The 26,103-nt window shown below is 40.2% G+C and overlaps 1 protein-coding gene across 1 annotated transcript in view; it reads right to left on the reverse strand.

Moving 5' to 3' along the window:
- The window catches only part of LOC126298288 (contactin-4-like), a 2,176,233-nt gene that overhangs the window by 1,833,565 nt on the left and 316,565 nt on the right, over positions 1 to 26,103 (reverse strand). Inside the window, exon 2 of the mRNA XM_049989586.1 lies at positions 1,365 to 1,667. Coding sequence (XP_049845543.1) covers positions 1,365 to 1,667 — 303 coding nt within the window. The remainder of the gene's footprint in view (positions 1 to 1,364; positions 1,668 to 26,103) is intronic.

A 26,103-nucleotide genomic window follows, 5' to 3' on the forward strand; every position in this document is an offset into this window, starting at 1 on the left:
AAAGTAGTAGATCAGTTTTGTTATTTGGACTGCAGATGATTAAAATGTTAGGAGGATATAATGTGTGTACTGGCAATATCGAGGAAAGCACTACTGAACAACGGAAATATGTTAAAATCTGCTTGAATATTTTTGTTAGTAAATTTTTTCTAATGAATTTGCACATAGTCTTATAAGGAAATAAAGCGTGGACGATGGATGATATGGACATGAACAGAATACAAGTTATTGAAACGTGATGCTTCCGAAGAACGCGGAAAGTTGAATAGATCGGATAACTAACGGAGCGGAATTGAATCAAACAAGGAGAACAGAACTGTATGGCACAACTTGGCTAAAAGATGGGATTCATCGTGAAATCGTTTATTTACGAGGGTTGCCCAGAAAGTAATGATTTTTTTTTCGCAGCCGAAAACAATGCTACGAATGCGAAACGTTACGTATGTATTATATGAAGTTTCCTGAGTGAGCACACCAAGTTTCCGTCACTTCCGACAGATAGCGTAGCTGCAAGGACAGTTTCAAAATGGCGTCTGTAGGTGATGTATTGTTACAAGCAACGTGCCATCATTGAATTTATCACTGCAGAGAAAGAAAATATTCTGAATATTCACGAACGCTTGTGCAAAGTCTATGGAGCATCTGCTGGCGACAGAAGTAAACTTAGTCGCTGGGCCCGGAGGGTGAGTTCATCAGAAGGCGGTTTGGTGGAACTCCACGATTTGCAGCGGTCTGGGAGACCATCCACGGCTCTCACAACCGACATATTGCAGCGAGATGATGTTCCGCCACAAGGACAAGGATTGGTACCGACAGGGCATACAAGCCCTAGTTCAGCGGACGAGGAAGACCGTAGAACGGGATGGAGATTACATGGAAAAATATTGTGTGTAGATAAAACACCATTCTTTCGTGGGTGTAATTCTCATTATGTTCAATGAAGAACTATCGAAGAAAGAAATGCGGTGCATTACTTTCTGGGCAACACTCGTAGTAATGGAGGGCAGTGCCGGCATTACAAGTAGAGAGAGGCCTAGGGTTGACTACAATAAACAAATTCAATTGGATGTAGGTTGCAGTCGTTACGTAGGGATCAAAACACTTGCAAAAGATGGACTTCCATGGAGAGCTGTAGCAAACCAGTTTTAGCACTGAACAGGAAAACAATAGCCTGCTGCCATTGATTAGCAAGTTCATGTGAGTCTTTCTTAAATTCTGTAAATTTCAATGTGTATTACCACAGCGTCTAAAAGCACTACCTATTTGCAAGGCCGCCGGAACGTTTTTATTTGGCTGACCCTCGTAGAGAGGAGCGTAATAAGAAAGCGGCAGGCAGAGAGAGGTGGTACGTGTAAGGCACTCACCCTGCACCTGAAGCATAATGTACGCCTCCGGGCGTGGGCGGCTGTTGACGAGACACGTGTAGCGACCGTTGTCTTCAGCGCTCACCGGGTGGATCTCAAGAGCGAAATTATCTTTGCGTAGCGTGATGCGACGCCGGTTCTCCCAGACGGTGGTTCCTGCGTCGGAATACTGCACCAGCTTCATATCGTTCGCCCACCACTCTAACTGTAGGACCAGGGACATGTCCGTCACGCCGGGACAATCCAACGTTATGTTGTCGCCCGCCTGGCTCATCATCCTACGTTCCGGTATTTCGGGCATATCTGAAACAGATAAAATGCCATTGAAAATAGGCCACGAACATAATGTATAGCTAAAGAACGTTCACTCAACACATAACTGAAAAAATGCTGTGTATCACCTTCTCTGTTTCACAAATGCTAGGGCAGGGTATCTTTATTGCAACATTTACACCAACCAGAAACAGATGGAGTATTCAGAGCAGACCGTCAAATTAATTATACAGCTCTGTATTCGAGCCATTAATTTCTTAATGGACATTTAATTGAAGTGTGGCAAGAAAAATACGCTACATCTCTTAATTTCTAATTCGGGAGAGTGTTGACAACACATGTCCTTCCACATACTTAAGGTATTAATACTTCATGCCAAACAACCACTGTATTTCTTCCTCAATGACAGACACTAACTCCTGAATTGTCATTCTGCTAGATCCACCGTTTCATTCTTCTATCACGTTACACAGTTACTCCCCACATGTGAGACGTGTGTCTAACCTCACTACACTGCTTCGTAACTATCATCGCCTTTAATTCTCCTGGAAATTTTCTGCCGTCCAAGTGCAGTTAATACAGTTGTATGGAACTCTTTGTATCCTACTTGATGACTCCTCACAATAATATTATTCCAATCTTAGATTTATTAATTGTTAGGTGAATCAAAGTAATTTCAGTGCCAATGTTGGATTTTATCCTGTTAGGCCCTTAACTTGACCGAACACCAGACACACAGACCTTCGGATATTAACTACCGTAGGACACTAAGGGTAGAGCACAGTAAGTTTCTTCTTCTACCTCTTTTGTATATCGATCCTGTCAATTTATTCCCAGAAGAATGACTAGTAATGGGGCTGAATTGAGAAAAGGCATCTAACGACATATTATTATCTTGTCTTTGAAATCAGCTCTGTTATATCCTGTCCCCTTTCAAGAAATTGTAGTGGACTAAAATACCTCTAACACAAAAAAGCACGACAAACCACGGAGGGAATATCCGAAGGTCCGAATGACTGCAAATTGGGTAGACGTATATCAACTGTGAAGAGAAAGAGCTCCACAAATTGAGCAAGTCTCAGTTCGAATATAATGAATTTCCTTAATACAGAGAAGTTGCTGTCCATGCATCAGCACGGCTTTAGAAAGCATCGCTCCTGTGAAACACAACTCGTCCTTTTTTCACATGATGTCTTTGAACCATGGATGAACGGTATCAGACGGATGCCATATTCCTTGACTTCCGGAAAGCGTTTGACTCGGTGCCTCACTGCACACTCCTAACTAAGGTACGAGCATATGGGATTGGTTCCCAAATATGCGAGTGGCTCAAAAACTTCTTAAGTAATAGAAACCAGTACGTTGTCCTCGATGGTGAGTGTTCATCGGAGGTGAGGGTATCATCTGGAGTGCCCCAGGCAAGTGTGGTATGTCCGCTGTTGTTTTCTATTTACATAAATGATCTTTTGGATAGGGTGGATAGCAATGTGCGATTGATTGCTGATGATGCTGTGGTGTACGGAATGTATCGTCGTTGAGTGACTGTAGGAGGATACAAGATGACTTGGACGGGATTTGTGATTAGTGTAAAGAATGGCAGCTAACTCTAAATATAGATAAATGTAAATTAATGCATATGAATAGGAAAAAGAATCCCGTAATGTTTGAATACTCCATTAGTAGTGTAGCGCTTGACACAGTCACGTCGATAAAATATTTTGGCGTAACATTGCAGAGCGATATGAAGTGGGACAAGCATGTAATGGCAGTTGTGGGGAAGGCAAATAGTCGTCTTCGGTTCATTGGTAGAATTTTGGGAAGATGTGGTTCATCTGTAAAGGAGACCGCTTATGAAACACTAACACGACCTATTCTTGAATACTGCTCGAGCGTTTGGGATCCCTATCAGGTCGGATTGAGGGAAGATATAGAAGCAATTCAGAGGCGGGCTGCTAGATTTGTTACTGGTAGGTTTGATCATCACGCGAGTGTTACTGAAAAGCTTCAGGAAATCGGGTGGAAGTCTCTGGAGGAAAGAAGGCGTTCTTTTCGTGAATCGCTACTGAGGAAATTTAGAGAACCAGCATTTTCGGCTGACTGCAGTACAATTTTAAAGCCGCCAACTTATATTTCGCGGAAAGACCACAAAGATAAGATAAGAGCGATTAGGGCTCGTATAGAGGCATCATTTTTACCTCTTTCTGTTTGGGAGTGGAACAGGGAGAGAAGGTGCTAGTTGTGGTACGAGGTACCCTCCGCCACGCACCGTATGGTGGATTGCGGAGTATGTATGTAGATGAAGTGAATGACGTGTTGCTCCACCTCCGACACGTATTTAAGCATTTATCCCTCTGCTGTCCAGGGTGTCTCCAAACACGTCTTCGCCGGTCAGTGGGGCTCAGTTCTAAGCGGGACACATGAGTGAAGACAATTCTACTTCAGTCAATGAGATTCCTGGCCGAAGACGTGTCAGGAGACACCATGGACCGTGCTACGGTGCCAATCTGACTGTAGCCAACCATACGACCTATGTCAAAGGTATTCTACGCCCCATTTTGATGCCCTTCATGGCAATCCATCCTGGACTCACATTTCAGCAAGATAATACCTGCATGCACACGGCGAGAGTGTATACTCCTTGACTTCATGCCTGCTAAACCCTATCTTGGCAGAAAGGTCGCCGGATCTCTCCCCAACTGAAAACGTTTGCAGCATTGTGCGCGGCGAATCCCCAACTCGGGATTCCGACAGTCTGTCGAGCCAGTTGGACAGAATTTGGCACAATATGCCTGAGGCGTCCGTCCAACAACTCTGTCAATCAATGCCAAGTCGAATAATTGCTTGAGTAAGAGCCAGACATTTACCAGTGCGTTATTAACTTGCTCAATTCGTAAAGCTCTTTCTCTTGAATAAATCATCCATTTTTTCTGGAATTATAAGCATTTGTTTGTCTGCACACGTACATCACAGCTACCGATTTCCGTCCCTTTCAGATAATTCGTTCTCTCCCCACCCCCCCCCCCTCTCTCTCTCTCTCTCTCTCTCTCTCTCTATCTATCTATCTATCTGTATCTCTGAGTAGTATGCCTACAGAAGAAACCCAAGAACCACGGAACCAACGTACCCTCTTTATATACTGATTAACAGCTTTTTTCTGTTAACAAAAGGTTTTTAAATGTATTAGGAAACAAATAAATAATTTTCATAGAAAGCGCGGCTATAAAAACTACGCGGAGCCACGAGGTGATTTTTCGCTCTTCCTCTTGTACCCAGCTTAGACGGTTATAACCTTATGACGTAACTCAAAATTTATATATAATTTACAAATGTAATGATGTGATTCAAGTTCTCATACACACATGAAGGCATAATAGGTTGCACAAATGCACATGAAACAATAACTTCATTTATCACGTATTTATTTCTTCGGCAGGCAACGAGATAACGAGAATGAGTGCATCGTAACAGGAGTTAAGTGTAAATAATAATATTTTATTGCTCACATCGGTGATCCATGAAAAAGCTACGGAGAGATCCGCCTACTTCAATGGAAGATGGAATTCAGTACCATCGACCATAGCCGGCCGGGATGGCCGAGCGGTTCTAGGGGCTATAGTCTGGAACCGCGCGACCGCTATGGTGTTGTGTGTGTTGTCCTTCGGTTAGTTAGGTTTATATAGTTCTAAGTTCAATGGGACTGATGACCTTAGAAGCGAAGTCCCATAGTGCTCAGAGCCATTTGAGCCATCGTTCATAAGTGCGCCGTGCATGCTTGAAATAATGGTGCGTTGTACTAATCCTGTTTCGTAACAGTGTTTCACTGGATGATACGGAAATCAAATGAATTATTTGTGTACTAGAATGGGTAAATGTAGTAAAGTTAGAATGAAGTTCTGCAAAACAAAGTGAGGAGCGAATTGTGCTGTGCACCCTAAACACAAGGCCTTGAGCTGCCTTACCTCTGCATTCTACAAAGTCGATAAAACCAGTCCATTCATTACCGATTACTTGGGTGGCTAGCAGTTTCCAGTAGCGCTCAAAATTCAGTGTTATATTTAACTCCAGTAAAAACATAGAGTATTATGAAATTTAATTTTCTTGTTGTTGTAAAGGAAGGAAGTAAGGTAGTTGCCTTTGAACAATGTTTACTTACTTGTGTAATCAATATCAGGACTCAAGCTAAACGAATCTTATTTGAAAAATGTCGCCTTGAGCTGCTGATAAAATCTTTACTTAAACAATAACCGTCGGTCGACTGGTCATCATTAGATACGTCTACACCAAATAGAGATAATACATGAGTATCATTAAATTACATGCTACATTTTATAACGCGTGTGTCATCCTTAACACTTACGTCAGTTAAGTCATTTGTGACAGTATAGTCTTGTAATGCTACTTACGCATTATTTCAGTTTGGTATATAAGCACTTGTTGATGGTCTGTCGTCCGAAACTGACTTTTTAAATAAAGATTTTATCAGCACCACAATACAGTTATCATGATATTTTTCAAATATCTGTAGGCTGTCGGATAACACCATTGAAAATATATTACCAAACTTATTGTCACTTCGGCTTTTCCATACTGACGGAGAATTACTTCGAATCACTGTTGTAATGCCTGTTGTATCCCAGTACATACAATTCAGAAACGATGACAGAAAAATAAAGAAACACGTAATTTGCAACGAAAGCCGTCACTCAACCTGCCTCATATAATTTGGGGGTTTTGCCTTATCAAGTTCGCCAGAGTACCTTCCCTCGGAGTGCATTTGCTAGTACTTTTCATGCTCATACTTCCGTGCCAGCGAGTTAGATCATACCGGGAACCTGAATTTGTGTGTCTTTATGCTCACTTTCATTAGAGCGGATAGTCAGTACTACATGTACCTACATGTACCTACATGTCGCAAACATGTATGTTAGTTCATTTGAATGAATTTGGGCATGATAACAAATGCATGCAACTAGGCAAATTCAGATGGAGGATCTGGATTTAGCTTGGCAGTAGTTCCCTGGAAAGGCAGTTGAAAGATATTTTTAAAGCCAGGTTGATGCGGTCGCGCGTCTCCAGATGTGGATCCTCGCGAATTTCTTAGCCTTTGGAAACGGTATTTGAAATTTCAGTTGTTGAACGGAATGCAAAACTTCAGGCCGAGAGAAGTGCAAGTTTCCTCTCCTGTTTTATGATCGGAGGAAACGCCAGCTCTTTCTAAATGAAACAGTTTGGGGATTGGTCAGTATGCCCCACAAACTTTCGCACTCTCTGTACGCAGAGGCGAGGCTGCGGAAGTTTTAGAAGAGAAATTACCGAGATGTTTTAGTTAATTCCTTCTGTGTATTTAGGCAGTGCCAAGGTAATTTCTAGCGTCAGGTGGATGTCTTTGAGGAAGTCTACATGCGTGTTTTTGATGTGTCGGGCACTAAGTGTTTTCATTAAGTGCCAGGTAGTTTTCGAATTTGTTTGCGCAGATTTTCTACGTGGTTTCATTAGCAAGGTGTTTTATGTCACTTTAAGTACATGCTTTGATGTACTAAAAATCTTGTGTGTTATCAATAGATTCTTTATGTGGAATTTCGTTGGCCTAGGTGAAATATAACTTTTAATATACAAGTTAATTTGGTGTCCCTTTGTTGCATAGGATCTTTGCAGGTGCATTCCTTTGGAATAGGTTTTTCTTGTGCTAAGCTTTAAGACGTTTCCGTGATCGTTTTAATGGATTGCCAGGTGTTTCCGTGCATCAGATAGGTTACGTGTTTACACTATAATGTGCTCTCTGCACAGAAGCATCAAAGAAATTGGTACAGGCATGCGTATTCAAATACAAAGTTACGTAGACCCCTATATAGGACAACAAATGCCTGGCGCAATTGTTAGATCGGTTAGTGCTGCTACAATGGCATGTTATCAAGATTTAAGTGAGTTTGAGTGTGAAGTTGTAGTTGGCACACGAGTGATGGGACACAGCATCTTCGAGGTAGCGTCGAAGTGGGTATTTCCCCGTAAAATCACTTCACGAGTTGTGGCGTCGCAACTAGTGCGAGCGCACAGTTTTCTATCAAATATTTACTGTGAAATGTAGACAGACTGTAAAGTAGCCATCAGATTAGCATATGTGCTGTAGCGGGCAGATTACCGGTGTCCGTTCGTCTGACGTCACGACCATATGGCATGTCTGTACCGTGAGAATGTAAGACCTGTGCGCTAACTAGCCGCGTGTATAACGTGGAACTTTCATCTTTAATAACTTCTAACTGAGGAACCTGAGGAAATTAAAAGTTAATATACTAGTTTCTGTTATGAATAAAAATAAGTCATCCAAATTTGAGCTTTGAAACCTGCATATTTTGGAAATTAGAAAAATCTTACAGAAAACGCAAATTTCTACAATTTTCGAGTCTAAATAAATACCATTATGTATAGATTACCTTCAGTGACCATCCAACTATGAAACAAAATCACCTTCCGTGCTTTTGTATTTATTTTGAGAATTTTACTTTTAGAAATTCACCTATAACTTTGTTAAAACCATAAATGTTTTGAATTTTTGTGAACAGTTATTTTATATGAGTAGGTGAGAGTGAATGAGTGTGCCTGAGTGAATGAAAGAGGGACATTCGCCATTCTTTGCAAGTGTATAAAATCTAGGTTGGAACTCGCAAGTGTTCAGACGATGTAACCGTGGGAACAGAGTCGCCAGTGGTTCCCCATCTTAGTGAATGTCGGATGTCCAAGAGTGTATGGTATTGTACAAGCAGCCAGAACGTTCGCGAGTATTTAAATAATTTCTGGAAATAAAGTAAAGTCTAGTTTTCCTTTCGGTTTGTTAAATTATACAGTAAATTTTGTGTAACAAGAAATCATGACGTAAATGATTCAGAAGTCATGACTGGTGCGTGCTAGATTTTGGCGCGAGGCGCACCCAAAGAGTTAATTCTGATTGGCTGTGTGATGTGTGAGCCAATGAGATGCGAGGACGGTTGGCAGACTAGGAGAGTGAGTCGCGAGTGGATGAGGAGTCGCGAAGGAACTGTGATCGAGAAGAGACATGCTTGATGTGTCCTCGCGAATAATGTGTAAAATGAAGTCATAAAACGGCTTCATCGGTTCGGTACTGTGCGATTTGAGACTGGAAGAGTCCAGTAACGCGTAGTGTGAGTTTGAGCGAGTTGTGACTTTTCGTTCCGCGAAAGACGCGAGTAACTTTAATAATTAAAAGCGTGGCGGTACTTCGTAAACTTTTACTAAGTGCTTATGGCGAGCATTAACGTTAAAAAACGAACTATTATTGAACATCGACTGCAAACGTGTATGTTAGAAAATCGTCTGTGTTGCAGTTAAGTAAATTCCGTAACTTTGAAAGCTAATTCTGGCGGGGTTTGAGTGTGGATAGAATTGTGAACTGAACTTTCTTCAAACGTAGATTAGCGGGCTGATGATCAGGCTTAAAGACAATAAAGAGCTTAAATAGAATTACCAACTTCGCGTTCTCGTTTGAGTAAACAATTACTACAATTCCAATAACTCAATTTATTTAGGAAGATTGCTCATAGATTGTATTTCAGCAAACATGTATCGCGGCCTCCGGTGAGCGGCTATTAAATTGCAGTTTCTTCAACACTGCTTTTCTGCAATTTTTCCAGTAGCTGCTATCAGGAGAGGCGAGTGCAGCAACTACCTAAGAAACGAGGTAGGTGGATTTTCTTTCAGGGAAAGGAAACTGCGCGATAAGAGCCTGACCCGTCGCAAGTGGTGCATCGGCCGGGAAATAAAAATAGTAAATTCCAGTGAATTTCAAAAAAAAGCAGTAGTGACAATTACCGGACAATACAGAAGTGCTCGCTATGTGTAGGAACTGTGTAGCGTACAAATTGATATCGCCACGTGAATAGGAAGGACAGTGAAAGTGTCCGTGAACTGTAATGTGTTGTACGGAACGGAAGAATTTTTCGGTGACTACGCGCCGATTGGAATAGCAGTCTACGACGGCGTCTGGCAGACGACGAGCTACGGAGACTACGCAGAGGCGACGACAGCAGTGGCAGTTGGCAGCGCTGATTCGAGCGGGGGCCCGGAAACTGGTACAGCATTGCAGTGTATGGTGAACGGACCCGCAGTTTCATCTAGCAGCAACGCAGCACGCCGAAGCACAAAGTTAAGTACAGTGCTTTTGAAAACTTTGTGTGTTTGTGGAGTCAAACTGAGAAAAATGGCTGAGTTTCAACCAAGTGACAAAAAGGCGGAACTAAGTTGTGATAGTGGGATGGAGACAGGGGAAAATGACCCCATGAATTTTAGTTTAGACGTGTCTCAACCCAATTTCAGTAGTAGTTTGACTGATTCATCCTATGTTAATTATAGTTTGGAGTCAGATCCAAATATGTCAGTGCCCAGTGAGTTACAGTTACCCATGCCGGTAGTTAATGTTAATAGGGACATTGTATCAGCAAATGAGGGGGCGAAGGATAATGTCGCCAGTATGCTGATGAATCTATTAACTAAGATGAACGTGTTGGATTCCAATATGTCAAGTAAGATGGATTCCAGTATATCAAAATTGGAAACTAATATGTCACAAATGGAAACTAATATGTCAAGTAAAATGGATTCAAAAATGTCTAAATTAGGATCTGATTTAAGTAATGAGATGACTAAAATGGGCGCTGATTTAGATTCCAAAATATCCGATCTCAGAGACTGTTGGAAGCAAGATTTAGCAGTGCTCAGTAGTAAAGTAAATGTTGAAATACAGCAGGTTAAACTAGAATGTACAGAAAATATTGTTCAAGTGCAAAGTGAATTGACGACACGAATCGAACAGGTTACTGAGGATCAACAGCAATTTAAATCCCATGTTGATGCAGAATTAGATAAAGTATGTGAGCACATAAAAGTGGTAGAGAATTCCAATGAAATTAATCATGCCGCCTTAGAATGTAAAGTAAATGATACCAAAATTCGGTGTGAGAAACTTGGAGAGCAAGTTGTAAATAAGGTCAATAATTTAGAGACTCACATAAGCCATTTCAGTGAAAGTGTGAATGAGCAACTTTGTGGGCATGAATGCAGACTAACCAAAGTAGAACAGTGTGTTTCTAACCATAGTGATAGTATAATTTCCAGTGGAATAATTGAATCTACCGAGGTTGCGTATGTTACCCACAGACAGTTTTTAAAATTTGACCCAAGTAAGAACATGCACCCCAGAGAATTTTGGAACGATTTTGAAGACGTTTTGCCGAAAGTATGGAGCGATAAACAAAAGATAGGCTTTATCACTTCAAATTTGATGGGAGAGGCCAGAGTATGGGGGAATTTAGCCTCTGAAAAATACGCGAAATTGTCAGAATTTAAATTAGCGTTCTTTGAGGAATACTGGGGAAAGAGAAAGCAGATGGATGTTCTTAATCGGTTCTGGTCGGGAGAGAAGTATGACCCCAAGAGAGAGGGCATCAAACGATTTGTTCAAAGGTGGGTAACAACTCTGTCCTACCTTAGTAATAAGTTAGAAACAGAACAGATCATATTAGGGGTAGAAAATAAGCTACCGTGGAACTGGAAAACTAAGATCATATCTGCGCCCCGAGATAACATTGACAAGTTCGTACAGTATTTAGAAAGGGTTGAATCCGTCCAAAAAGAAGAAGAAAACATGAGGAGGGAGCATCGCCCGCCTGCTAGGCAGAATGACAATCGCGCGGATGTAAACATTAATAGGATGGGTGTTCAGAGAGGCGGCGGATACCGTGGCAGTTCACGTGGTAGAGGAAGAACATATGTTAACAGGTTCAATGAACGCGAGCAGTATGACAGCGGCCGACAGATGTCAGGAGGTGAGGCGGTCAGCTGGAGGCATAGTGATGACGCACCGCGCTCGGAAAACCATTAATTGTCTACGAGTGTGCTGGCGATCGTAGGCAACAGCGTTTAAAGTTAAATCCGCTGGCAAAACCATTCATAAGAAAGCAGCCTGAACGACCACCTAACATAAATGTTGTTGCTACAAAATTTAGGGAGGATAACGTAAAACAGACAGAGATAGTAGCTTTAAGTCAAGTGGAGGTTAATGAACCAATTAACTGTAAGAATAATCATAAGAAGCCACTTATTGACGAACTAAGTACTAGTTATAAGGGTAATAATCAGAAAGACATTATGCACAGTAAAACTAATTAAGAGCTGTCGGATAGGGGTGAGAACAGTAATAATGGCAGGGTTGTGACTGTGCTTGATAAGATAATTGATGTTGTAGATAGTTACGAAGAAGAGGATAGATTAGAGGAGGAGGTAGAGGTTAATGACGACGCCTTGGATAGGGTCGTAGAAAAGGAGGTTAATGAGAAAGAGGGGGAAACATTGGAAAAATGTTTTGACTTAGCAATAGGGGATAGGCTAATAGGAGCTGCCACTAGAATTGAGGGTGATAATAAGCATGAAATAAACCCTGTAAGTGTGAATGTGATTGCCACCCAAAAGACAGGCTTCGAAAGGAGAGAAATTGTGCAAGATTTATTGGAGGAAGCAGAACCCAAAATAAATAAAGAGTACTTAGGGCAACCGATAGTAGAGCTAAGAGTATTAAATGAACCAGTTAAATGTTTGATAGATACTGGATCGGAAGTCTGTGCAGTATCCCAGAACTTGGTAAATGAACTCCCTAACAGTAAACAGATTGTTAAGATGCCAGTAAGTGGCTTGAACATTGTAGTAGCAACCGGTAAGACTAAGAAGACAGTAAAACAGGAAGTGTTTCTACCCATAGCATTTAAGGAAGTAGAAATAAGACAGAACTTCTTAGTTATAAATGGACTGAGTGTAGACATATTGGTGGGGGCTGACTTTTTGAATAAATATGAAGGATGGGTGAATTTTTCTACCAATGATGTTATGGTAAAAATTAAGGGTAAACTAATTACTATACCTTTCATCGGTAAGCAGCTATGTGAGGATCCTGAGCAGAATGATTTTCCTATATGTATTTGTAAAACAGAGAAATTCTTGGAGGGCTATAATGAGTACGGTGGCAAAAAAGTAGAGGATCCATCTGAGCTTGTGAGTGTCAGAAATAGGATCGAGGAGAAATTACTAGAATTAATTGATATTGATGAAGCAAGGAAAAACGATTTAAGACAAATACTAGTCAAACATGCCGAGGTTTTCTCAGATCAACCAGGGCTAGTAAAGGATTATGAGTGTTTTTTGACAGTGCAGAAAGACGCTCATTTCTTCAAAAAACCATTTGCAATCCCAGAAGTACATAAGGAGGCAGTACGTGACTTAATTCAAAATATGTTAGAGTGGGGAATTATTGAAAGGGCTGTTAGTGTGTACAATAACCCGCTAGTCATAGTTCCTAAGAAGGATGGCTCAATTAGACTAGTGTTGGATGCTCGAGCATTAAACAAAATAGTACTACCTGAGAGTGACCGTCCGGAGAATATTGAAGAACTGCTACAAAAGTTTAAAGGTGCTAAGTTCTTTACATCCATGGATGTGACCTGTGGATATTGGAACCTACCGTTAGCAAAGGAATCAAGAAAGTACACGGCATTCTTATTCGAAGGTAGATGTTATCAGTATAAGGTGGTGCCGTTTGGTTTAAATATAAGTGTATGTGCCTTTGTAAGAGCTATGTCGCAGGTATTAGGGGACCATCTACTAAGAAGAATTACAGTGTATGTAGACGACGTTTTGATATCGACACCAACGTGGGAGGAACACTGTATGTTATTGGATGAAGTATTGAGGGCCATAAAATTGGGGGGTATGAAATTGAAGCTAGACAAAACTGAATTTGTGAAGAAAGAAATTAAATTCTTGGGGCACATAGTGAGTGGCGATGGTATCATGCCGGATCCAGAAAAGATTAGAGCAATAAGGGATTATGCTGCACCTACAACACGTAAAGCATTAAAGGGGATGTTTGGTTTGTTTGGGTTTTATAGAAAATTTGTGTCTGGACAATTATTCAATGCACCGTGCCTGCGAGAACTCTTAAAGAAAAATGTAGTTTATAAATGGACTTCTGAGTGTCAGAAGGCGTTTGAAGAATTGAAAGAAGCTCTTATTAATAGTAAGATTTTGAACCATCCCGATTTTTCGAAACCATTTTGTCTGGGATCTGATGCTTGTGGTTACGGGTTAGGAGTTGAACTATTTCAGTTGGAAAAAGAAGGAGAAGAGGAAGTCCACAAGACCATAGCCTTTGCGAGCAGGTCATTGCAACAATCCGAGAAAAATTATAGTATATCTGAACTTGAAGCATTAGCTGTTATTTTCGGCCTGCAAAAATTTGAAAAGTACCTTTTAGGACATGAAATTTGGATCTACACAGACCATAGTGCCCTTACATATTTAGACTCATGTCAGCTAAAACATGCTAGATTAAGAAGGTGGTCCCTGTATTTACAGCAATTTAATTATAAGATGATATACATTAAGGGTTCCGAGAACATCGTGGCGGACGCCTTATCAAGAAGTGTGAAAGATACAGGACAAGAAGGGAAATCTTTAAGAAATACCGATAATAATGAAGTAATGTTGGCCATCATGCAGCTCCAGGACGATGGCTTAATTAAGCGCATTTGTAAGAACCTACGGAGGGAACAGAACCAGGATGACAACATTAAATTAGTAAAGAGTAGATTAGGTCATCCAGACTACCCAAAATTACTGGTCTACTATAAAGTGCATAAAGATGTCTTATTTAGGCGCAGGAAAGACAGTGAGGAGAATTGGAAAATATGTTTTCCGGAGCAACATGTAGATGCACTTATAGACTACGTACATTGTAAGTATGGGCATTATGGCGCTCGTAAATGTATAGCTAAGTTAAGTGAAGTGGTAATTTTTGATAATATGTGGAGAAGGGTGCAACAGCGATTAGAATCCTGTGATCGTTGCCAGAAAGTTAGGGCCAACAATAGAACTATCCAAGGACAGATGTATTCAGTAGAACCACAAAATCGGCTGGATTTAGTAGCTGTAGATTTATTTGGTCCACTACCAGTGTCTAGAGGGGGATGTGAATATGTGTTTGTGATGGTGGATGGGTTTACTAAGTACGTAAAATTTTACCCAATTAAGAAAGCCAACTCTAAAGTATTAGTGAATAAGTTGGAGAAGGACTATTTTGGGAAGATAGGAGTGCCAAAGGCAATATTGTCAGACAATGGGCCCCAGTTTATCTCTAAGAAATTTAGTGAATGTTTACAACAGAGAGGTATCGATCACATAAAAATCTCCGCGTACTTTCCTCAAGGGAACATGTGTGAGCGAATTATGAAGGAGTTAAACAGATTGTGTAGAACATATTGTCATAAAAAACACTCCGCTTGGGCCAATTATATTGAATACTTCGAAGAAGTAATAAACCATCTGAAGCATGAAGCCACAGGATATGCACCAGTAGAGCTAATGTGTGACATTAGGCCGAATAATATTTTATTCGACCTGGTCGAGTTTCCAAATCTCACAGACATAGCCATCGAAGAGAAGGAGAGACTGGCACGTATTAATATAAGAAAGAAGGCCCTGGAAAGAAAGAGAAGGCATGACGCAAGAGCTGATCCCACTAGTTTTCAGGTAGGGGATCTAGTGCTAGTGAAAACTAGGGAAAGATCTAAGAAACTTACGTCAGAAACAAAGAAGTTTACCGATGAGTACGTGGGCCCATTTAGAATCGTAGAGAAGCCTCACCCAAATGCTTATAGACTGGAGTTTGTGAAATCACATAAGGTGTTAGGGCTTAGGAACATTGTGGATTTGAAAAGATATGTTCAAAAGAGAGACGTGGCCAGGAGTGAGTAGATACCTCAGAGAGCTTTGCACTCTTTGCAGAGCTAAGTGCGTGACGAGCACTAGGTCTCGAGTCGTTTGACAATATTTCTTCCACTTTCTTTTCCATATTGTCAACCTACCTCTTCTTTCATTCAGAACTAAAATTCTATCGTCTTTCCTTCTTCTCTATCGTAGTTTTTAAGTGATAAAGTGTTTAAGTAATGAGTAGGAAAGAACCTCAGTGCAGTATAGGTTAAGCGTAAGGAATGAGTGTAAGAGAAAATCAAAAAGGATTAAGATACCTCAGATAAGTAATAAGTCTCAGTAAAGTAAATGTTTGGCCTAAGGTGTGAGTAATGCCCTTAGAAAGGTAAAATAACTAAGAAATGTAAGAGCCTCAGAAAATATGGTGACGAACATTGAAGCTGTTTGTTAAGTAACAGAACGATATGTTAAGACGTAGCATTAAGCTAATGTTTAGGAAAGGAAATGGAGCAGTACAGCAAAACTGTCTGTTCAATGAAGTCAGAGCCTCAGGAGGTGATTTAGTGGTAAAATGAGTAAAGGTACAGTGCAACAAGGTTGACTGTCAAAGGGGTAAAGGAAGTTAAGTTAAAGGGACAGTGCAGCAGGACTGACTGTCAAATGAAGAGAAATATGTGAGAAAAGGAGAAAGAATGAGCATAGTGTTTGGCTAGCTCGATATTAGGAAAAAGTGAGGCTACGAAGGTGAGTAAATAAAAAGCTTAATGTTGGTAACCAGAGGTGGCGTTTGTTGGTAAACAGAGGAGATGTTTGTAAACAAAAGGAAGTGAGGCTACGAATGTAAACAGAGCTGAGGCGACGTTGGTAACTCAGGAGGTGGATGTATGTTAGAAAGTATGGGTAACGAGGTTTCGCAGATTAGTAGGAAACGCTTTAACAAATACTAACCTGAGTGTGTGAAGTATGAGTATGAGAGTTGTAAATTAAACCCGAATGTGACTAGAGAAAACCTGATGTTGACAAGAAATTGAAGTAACTCCAGATATGTGAGATGAGGAAAGTACCCATGACATCGATTCCATTTTTGACCAGAGACACACAAAGCTCCCCAAGTTTGTCGTAGAGATTAGTATAAGGATTGTAGTGTTGATAAATGAATAAGTAAATATGTATTTTTCAGTGTTTAATTTATGATACAGGACTACAGGAGATTGCCTGGAGACAGAATTGTAATATTGATAATTTTGTGTATATTTTATATTGTTGTGTATTGTACAGGAACTGGAGAGTCACCAGTGCTGGCGGAGATTTATTATGTATTTGTGAACTATTTGTAGGAATTGTTTTTCTTAGTATTTCTTATGTAACCATAACTTGTTTGATTATGAGATGAAGAAGTAATTAAAGAGTAAATGTGCCACTTCGGTACTGCATTAGGAAAGTCAATTCACTTTTCACTTAAATAGAAAAAAAAAAAAAATTTGAAAATTGTACATACTGTAAAGTAAATTTTATCAAAAATATGAGACTTTAGAGTCAAGCAGATAGCGCCATTTATCGCTGCTGTAGGTTAAGACGTAGCAGTTAGAAAGGGAACTGAGGCCAGCTGATGTTTCAGGTGCGCCGAAGTAAACAGAGGTGGTAGCACGAGACTTGAAATGGACCTCCCAAGCAGGACCCGGTCGAACTACGAGTGCTATCAAAATCTTAAGTGTAAGTGGTAAAAAAGTGACGCTCACCATAGCGATAGTAGTGTTAGTGTGCGTGTGACGTACATCAAGATAGTATTTAGGTTTGTTTTCTCTTTCAGGAATTTGTAAATAGAATTTTGTAATCTGAAAAATTTTTTTTTGAATGATGATAAAAGTGCATGTTTAGATATAAGATGTTTTGTAGGTCGTCAGCCCTAGGTATAAGTGGATGATTGATGTACAGGAACTATAAATGTTAAATAGCTGTTTGAGTAAATCTTTAATAGAAATTTTTTTAGAAAACTAAAAGTTTGTCATGAATGAAAAAATTTAGTTTCCTCAGGAGGTGTGTGGCGTCGCAACTAGTGCGAGCGCACAGTTTTCTATCAAATATTTACTGTGAAATGTAGACAGACTGTAAAGTAGCCATCAGATTAGCATATGTGCTGTAGCGGGCAGATTACCTGTGTCCGTTCGTCTGACGTCACGACCATATGGCATGTCTGTACCGTGAGAATGTAAGACCTGTGCGCTAACTAGCCGCGTGTATAACGTGGAACTTTCATCTTTAATAACTTCTAACTGAGGAACCTGAGGAAATTAAAAGTTAATATACTAGTTTCTGTTATGAATAAAAATAAGTCATCCAAATTTGAGCTTTGAAACCTGCATATTTTGGAAATTAGAAAAATCTTACAGAAAACGCAAATTTCTACAATTTTCGAGTCTAAATAAATACCATTATGTATAGATTACCTTCAGTGACCATCCAACTATGAAACAAAATCACCTTCCGTGCTTTTGTATTTATTTTGAGAATTTTACTTTTAGAAATTCACCTATAACTTTGTTAAAACCATAAATGTTTTGAATTTTTGTGAACAGTTATTTTATATGAGTAGGTGAGAGTGAATGAGTGTGCCTGAGTGAATGAAAGAGGGACATTCGCCATTCTTTGCAAGTGTATAAAATCTAGGTTGGAACTCGCAAGTGTTCAGACGATGTAACCGTGGGAACAGAGTCGCCAGTGGTTCCCCATCTTAGTGAATGTCGGATGTCCAAGAGTGTATGGTATTGTACAAGCAGCCAGAACGTTCGCAAGTATTTAAATAATTTCTGGAAATAAAGTAAAGTCTAGTTTTCCTTTCGGTTTGTTAAATTATACAGTAAATTTTGTGTAACAAGAAATCATGACGTAAATGATTCAGAAGTCATGACTGGTGCGTGCTAGATTTTGGCGCGAGGCGCACCCAAAGAGTTAATTCTGATTGGCTGTGTGATGTGTGAGCCAATGAGATGCGAGGACGGTTGGCAGACTAGGAGAGTGAGTCGCGAGTGGATGAGGAGTCGCGAAGGAACTGTGATCGAGAAGAGACATGCTTGATGTGTCCTCGCGAATAATGTGTAAAATGAAGTCATAAAACGGCTTCATCGGTTCGGTACTGTGCGATTTGAGACTGGAAGAGTCCAGTAACGCGTAGTGTGAGTTTGAGCGAGTTGTGACTTTTCGTTCCGCGAAAGACGCGAGTAACTTTAATAATTAAAAGCGTGGCGGTACTTCGTAAACTTTTACTAAGTGCTTATGGCGAGCATTAACGTTAAAAAACGAACTATTATTGAACATCGACTGCAAACGTGTATGTTAGAAAATCGTCTGTGTTGCAGTTAAGTAAATTCCGTAACTTTGAAAGCTAATTCTGGCGGGGTTTGAGTGTGGATAGAATTGTGAACTGAACTTTCTTCAAACGTAGATTAGCGGGCTGATGATCAGGCTTAAAGACAATAAAGAGCTTAAATAGAATTACCAACTTCGCGTTCTCGTTTGAGTAAACAATTACTACCATTCCAATAACTCAATTTATTTAGGAAGATTGCTCATAGATTGTATTTCAGCAAACATGTATCGCGGCCTCCGGTGAGCGGCTATTAAATTGCAGTTTCTTCAACACTGCTTTTCTGCAATTTTTCCAGTAGCTGCTATCAGGAGAGGCGAGTGCAGCAACTACCTAAGAAACGAGGTAGGTGGATTTTCTTTCAGGGAAAGGAAACTGCGCGATAAGAGCCTGACCCGTCGCAGAGTGTACCGTGAGTATTAGGAATCCGGTAAAACATCAAATCTCTGACATTGCTAAGGCCGGAAAAAATCCTTCAAGAACGGGATCAACGACGACTGAAGAGAATCGTTCAACGTGACAGAAGTGCAACCATTCCACAAATTGTTGCAGATTTCAATGCTGGGCCCTCAACAAGTGTCAGCGTGCAAACCATTCAACGAAACATCATCGATATGGACTTTCGGAGCCGAAGGCCCACTCGTATACGCTTGATGACTGCACGTCGAGTTCTCCACTCATTCATACTCTTAGGGAACTATGGACAGCCCTGCAGGATTCATGGTGTCAATTCCCTCCAGTACTACTACAGAAGTTATTCGAGCCCATACCACGTCGTGTTGCGGCACTTCTACGTGCTAGCGGGGGCACTACACGATTTAGGCGGGTGTACCAGTTTATTTGGCTCTTGTGTGTATGTTAAGGTTTCTTGTTTATTTATGAAACAGGCGTCAGGTGGCAAATAGTTAATATGTGTGGCGGAAATGTTATTGAGAGTACAGTCATTTTCATGGTGTAGTTTGTTCAGGAACGAAGGAAATTTCTTCTTTTGTTTGGTTTGGTAAATATGTAGTGTTGAAGCGCCGCAGTTGCTTCCTACTATGTGTGCGGAGAAGATTTTGATACAGTGGCATTTGTCGTATCTGGATGATATAGAAGATAGTGAGAGTATGATTTCTCGTTTGTTGCAAGTGTCCAGCCACGGTATACGAACAGTTATGCATATTTCCTGAGCATATTGGTATTTGCATAAATTGGTATTTACAGATATTACAATTTAACTGTTTGCACTTGTGAATACACAAGCCTTTAATACTAGCACGGAGTATGGTCACGCAGTGACTCAAATTGATTTTCGACAGAAATAAAGATTTCGCATCAACTACTACCGCTGACCATATTTTTACTTTTAATAACTCGTTATTTATAAGTGTCTGAAGCGAGTGACTAACTGCGTGTCAGTATTTAATTGCCTCTGCTTGGTCTCATGGTTTTACTGTATTGTGGTGAATTAAGAATAAGAGACTAGGGCTAATAATGAATTAACATTCGTGGAGCTTCAGTCGATTCGGCACTCACGGCTGACGAAATAATGGCAAGCACGGTGTTTGTGCACAGTTAGCGCTCAGCTACCCTAAGTCCTTCATATAAGGCGAAGTGAACCACTTCGGTCAAATGTAAACCACTTTTAATATATAAAGAATCTAAGGGCAATAGAGGTATTTGGTAATATTTCTTATTGAGTTAGCATGTCTGGTTTGCAAAGGAAGGACAGATCCAATTTCATCTGCTACGGAGTGACGACATGGTTTGTGTTCTTCACTGTTGCTGATAGTCCACTGTGTAGATGTACTAACGTTAATTTTTTCTGCCAATTTCATTATTTGAAAACGAAAATGTCCAGATATATCTTCATTATCGTTCGTCAGCTTATTCTCATATTTAGCCTTACAGTGAAAGGTGAATCGTGCAAAGAGTTTTATCGGTATTTGTAAATTTGTCTTCATCATTTGACTACTGACCCTCGTCTGTTATCTTACGGGACTGCAGAATGTAGAGCCTCACTGCCTTTTCCTTGTAAATGCATTGTCGAACATTTGAAACGGACTCTTCAGAAAATCAAAAAGAGCTTGCAAACCAGCGGTACGTAACAGTCTGGTAGCTTTACTTCGTTGGCAAATTTTAATTATGAGGGGAAATGTACTGTGTTTACAGAGTCCATGCTCGAAACTGGATTTCTTGCGATTCTTTCTGAATCAATGACTGAGCAAAGACTTTGCTAAGTTTATCTTTCTCCGCAGCATCGAGCTGCTTGTGAGGGAGAGAATCCCTCGTCTATCTTGTCGACTCGGGCAGGCTTTGTAGCCGAAGAACCACTTGAAAAGCATAACGGCGGACGCTTCACCAAACAGAGCACTGGCTGTCAAAGCGGCTGTTTGCGTTTCGAATACCTCACCGGCAAAGCAAGCGGGATCCCGCTGTTCTTCGTTATTGTCCACGGCGTTCTTCTTATTCACACCTCCTGAAACCCAAAAGGCGAAATCCGTCTCATGAACTGCAACATCTGCGGCGACGCACGGAACGAAATGGCGCGCGTCAGCCATTTCTTCCGCGCCATTTCCCAAGTTCAGATCACATTCCACTGCTTACTGTCCTACTGAGACTGCGTCGCCGATATATTATCGGAATGTTACACTACGGGCGATTTCGAATTACAAAACATAATCAGTATATGACGTTTCTCGACAGTCCAGCTTCTATCAGAAACCCATTAATTGTCTCCTGTGATGTTAAGATGTTCCTTCACTTACCGAGCGAGGTGGCACACTGGTCAAGACAAGAAGATCACATTCAGAACGAAAATCCAATTTCAAGTTTAGGATGCTTTCCCTAGATCACCTAAGGAAAATTCTGTGATAGTTCCTTCGGAAACTAAACCTCTGATTTCGTTCTTCGTCGTTCGCCAACACGAAAGTAGAGAAAGAAAGACAAGCATTTAACGTCTAATCGGCGTAGCGTACTGATAGGGCACCAGGTCTGACGGAAAAGAAACCAGTCGTGTTTTTTACAGAGGAACCATCTCGGCAGTTAGGCGAACAACGGAAAAATTAAACCTGGAGGCGAAGTCGGAGATTTGAACCGTCGTCCTCCAGAATGGTAGGCCACAGACTCAACCACTGCTCCACTTCACTCTGTTGTATTCTATCACGTACTAGCCTTCAATAATTTATTTTCAATTATCACAACTGGTCTCGTTCTGTTTTTGCAAACCACAAATTCTTTTACATCGTCTTTTATGCACAAACGAGTTTCGGTGCATTTACGCTAACATCATTGTGGTCCTATTTGACTAAAGTATTAACCTATAGGTAGTTAGGCGTTGAAGGAACTTTATTAAATATTCTAATAGCTCTCCATTAAAGAATGTCCACTAATGAAGTCCACACAAAGCGAAGTCTTTATAAGTTATGACTCCAATAAAATATGGCCCCGTTGGCTACAATGTGACTATATATATCAGGGCAAGAATGTAATATGTGGAGATTCTGTCGTCTGCATAAACAAGCGGAACCCAGTTCCCGTATTCTGTTCTGCAAACACGGGTGATTTCAGAGCAGCAGTTTTACTTTAACTGTGTATCCGTTTAAGCGTCGACGTAATAGTAAGTTAACCCGACAGAGGAAACTTGTGTCCGCCAATTATCTGCGAAGTCTGTATTCGCATTCCAACAGCTTCTCTATTGAATACTGAAGGCGGATATGGTGGAAAAAGCCTCGACAAATTGAAAATGACACTTAAGTTAACTGTTGTACTAGACCAGCGATCGTTTAACCAACATGAGACTTTTCAGCCAGAGTCTTTTAATAAATAGGAGCATATTCGCGTTTTTTGTGCTGCAACAGGAACTTTTTTCCGCTGCTACAAAGTATTCGCCAATGAAATTCGTCATAAATAATCCGTCGAGGTTTGAGAAGAGCAGTGATGCTCACAGCTACAGTACACAGGACGAAAATGACCTTTATTGCCCTGTCGGTGGTCCAGAAACGAGTTCAGTTTGTAACAACAGTAAAATACCTTGTTATTAAGTGTATTTGCGTGTGTAGGACTAAGAAATAACGTTTAATTTGTTGATTAATATTAACACTAACCGTGTGTACATAGTTTGGGAGCTGACTCGTTGCAAATCAGCTCTATAAAATCAGTCGTGCAAATGATCTATGGAACATGTAACTAAATAACAATTCACATTTAGGGGGTGGAGTTGTGCGAAGCTGTTGGTCGTTATTGTGAAAATGTCACAACTTCCCCAGGCACGTGTTTCATCCCAAACTACGACATATTTAATAGTCTTCTATCCGGGACAGAATCACAGTATCCGAGAAACTCACAAGCTGTAAGCGGGTCCATGGAAAGTTAGTCTGGCCAGATACTGTGACCCATGAACAATGTTTACCCTCGGTAGAGCAGTTCGCTCAGCATTCTCAACCCAGCCTCAGAGCTTCCAGGCAGGTCAGCCAGCACTGTCCTCGAGTAAATATTATTATTTAATAGTCTGCAGTAATATAGTTTATCTAGTTGGTTGCGGATATTGACTCACTAAGGCGGCTCCAATTCCCCTCAAGACGCTGACTCAAGATAGGTACATTATATGTACCCATAACTGAACTATTGTATCGCGTTTTCTCTGTTAGAGAACTGTAAGATTTAGTCTAATCCTTGGTATAAATTGTTTCAGGAATGACAGTAGCTGAGAGAGGAACAGTAAATATCATTTAACGATAAATAAATGTGTAACCTAAAGTTCAGGAGTATTTTAAATGTTTGCTTCTAATTGTTTCGCATGTTTACACAGACGAACTTGCGTAAACTTTTGACCCCAAATAGGTATGTCCGCCTTAAAATTCTGTTAGTTTCTCTTCCATTTGCGATGGTACGTTCGTGCGTTAATTGAACGGCACAGTTTTAGCGTATGCGTTTGCCTCTTTATAACAGGGCGTGCGCACAACGTGGCACTGTTTCCTGTAAATTTGCCATACGAAGCAAAATGAAACAAAAATAAGAATCCGAAAAAATGACTGCTCTGTACAGTAGTGTTATCTGGCTGCAAGTGTGTATTGGGTACAACTCGCGTATTAATTCGGCTGTATTTTGTAAAGCTGCATGATCTAAAATTCAGTGATTGTTTAGTGTTTCAAGTTACATATCACCGAGGTAGTTAAGATCACTGTCAAACAGTTGACTTCTCTCAGTTAGTTGTACATTGCTGGGACAGTGACGGATGTACACGGTCACAGTTACTGAACAATATGAAATGAAATCGTCATAACTTCTGAATTGTTTGCGTTAGGATGCTCAACTGCACGGAAGGCTGGAGGCTATTGTGGGAATTAGTATGCGCTTGCGTGGTTTGGTTTCATTTGGATGGGTTCGTCAGTAAGGTGCTTAGTCATCCGTGTGCCAAACATTGACCGGAGATCATTATTGGTCACAGTATTTTTCTCGAGTTGTTATTTAATTATTACTAATGGCAAATGATTTGTCGGCCAGTGTGGCCGAGCGGTTCTAGGCGCTTTAGTATGGAACCGCGTGACCGTTACTGTCGCAGGTTCGAATCCTGCCTCGGGCATGGATGTGTGTTATGTCCTTAGGTTAGATCGGTTTAGGTAGTTTTAAGCTCTAGGCGACTGATGAACTCAGATGTTAAGTCCCATAGTGCTCAGAGCCAGTTGACTTTTTTTTTTTTTTTTTTTTTTGGCAAATGATTTCAACACTTTTCTTCCTAGTGCGTTGGCACAAAGTTATTTTGTAACAGAAACGATACTGGCATTATTTCTTCTGCTTGCTGTTTCAGAATTTTGAGTTTCGTTGACAACTTATCGCTTTCCGAAAGTGCTGGAGCTGTAAAGATAAATCTAACGAGATCAAATTAGATAGCCTTTTTAATCGTGATGTGGGATATCTCTCGCAAACAATCTCGTCGTCGGCCTGACATTATAATCGCATTTACTTTCATAATACCGACATAAAAACGTATTTAAATCAGTTACCACTTAAATTCAGTTTTATTTCGCAAGAATATTTAATAACCTTTTAAATATTACGGTGAAGAGAGAGCCAATTACAATATACACCAAGAGACTAATCATCTTTAGAAATGTCCACATGCTAAGAGACAAGACGAAAGTAGACGTCGATGCCAAACTGAGAAGTGCCAGGACTAAACCGAAGCCGATTTGCGCTTTCTCCGAAGCGCAATAGTGTGAGACCTTTGTATTGTGAAACATGGCGATGAGAACCGTCTGTTGTAGAGAAGTTCATAAGGAGTGTATGCGGAAGCTGGATGTCTCTATTTACAATATTAATGGTGAAGTTGTGTTTATTCTCTGTATGGTAATAATTTGTTATTAATTAATACTAAATTTAAACGAACGCCTTTCACTACGATTGTAAGGTAAAAGTAAGTAGTTACTGTGGTGGACTATAGGAAATTTGAGAACCTTAAATATAGGGAAGCTTTGCAAATCAGAAAAAGGAATCATTCTTAAAAATACTAAATGAGAACGTGCCCGCTGACTATCAGATCAGGAGAGACACAAAACTCTTACATTAGTTACATATATCCTGTAATTTATATTCAGTCAATGAAAGCTAATTCATGAGCTGGTACAGTGTTTCAAAAATAAGATTTACTGTTAATAAACGTTAATTATAAATAAAATAATATTCCATTTATGTTGGGATTCGAATAAGCTGCGCAGTAAATGCAGCTCTCAATAGATCGCATGTAAAATACAAAGCTAGTGTAAATAATTAAGTTATAACTTAAGGTCTTACGGATGAAATAATCCTTATTAGTGGTTGCTCGTTTTTTTAATTTTTTGACTGATCTACAAAAGAACATATCGCAGTATTAACGAATGGAAGAGAAACTAATTTGTTGCAGACAGGGTGCTAAAGGTACAGAACCTTGATTTAGATCTCGGTTCGATAAGGAATTTAAATGTATCGCGATTATTTAATGCGACGAATACTCTACTAAAGAGTTGAAAAATTACATCTCAAAAGTGAACCTCACAGAAATCTACGTGTACGGTGTTAAATGTGATACCTTTACAAAAACAGTATAGAAACACGGAACTTATTTTTCTACAGCTCTTTATTTAGTGTCAGAATACAAGTTGGCCAAGTATATTTATATCGTTATTAGATATATGGCTTGTATCAATATACATATTTCAATTACACACAATACCTGATGAAACGACAATACGTCTCACATGTGTCGTGTAAGTTAAACTATGTTCTAAGGGTGTGGCTGCGCTGCTATATTTATTGACAACAGATTTTCCTTATTCAATCACGTTCGCCTAATCACTTTTTAGGATGGAGATCGTT

The sequence above is a fragment of the Schistocerca gregaria genome, chromosome X (assembly GCF_023897955.1).
Source record: "Schistocerca gregaria isolate iqSchGreg1 chromosome X, iqSchGreg1.2, whole genome shotgun sequence".
In the NCBI taxonomy this organism is placed as follows: Eukaryota; Metazoa; Arthropoda; class Insecta; order Orthoptera; family Acrididae; genus Schistocerca; species Schistocerca gregaria.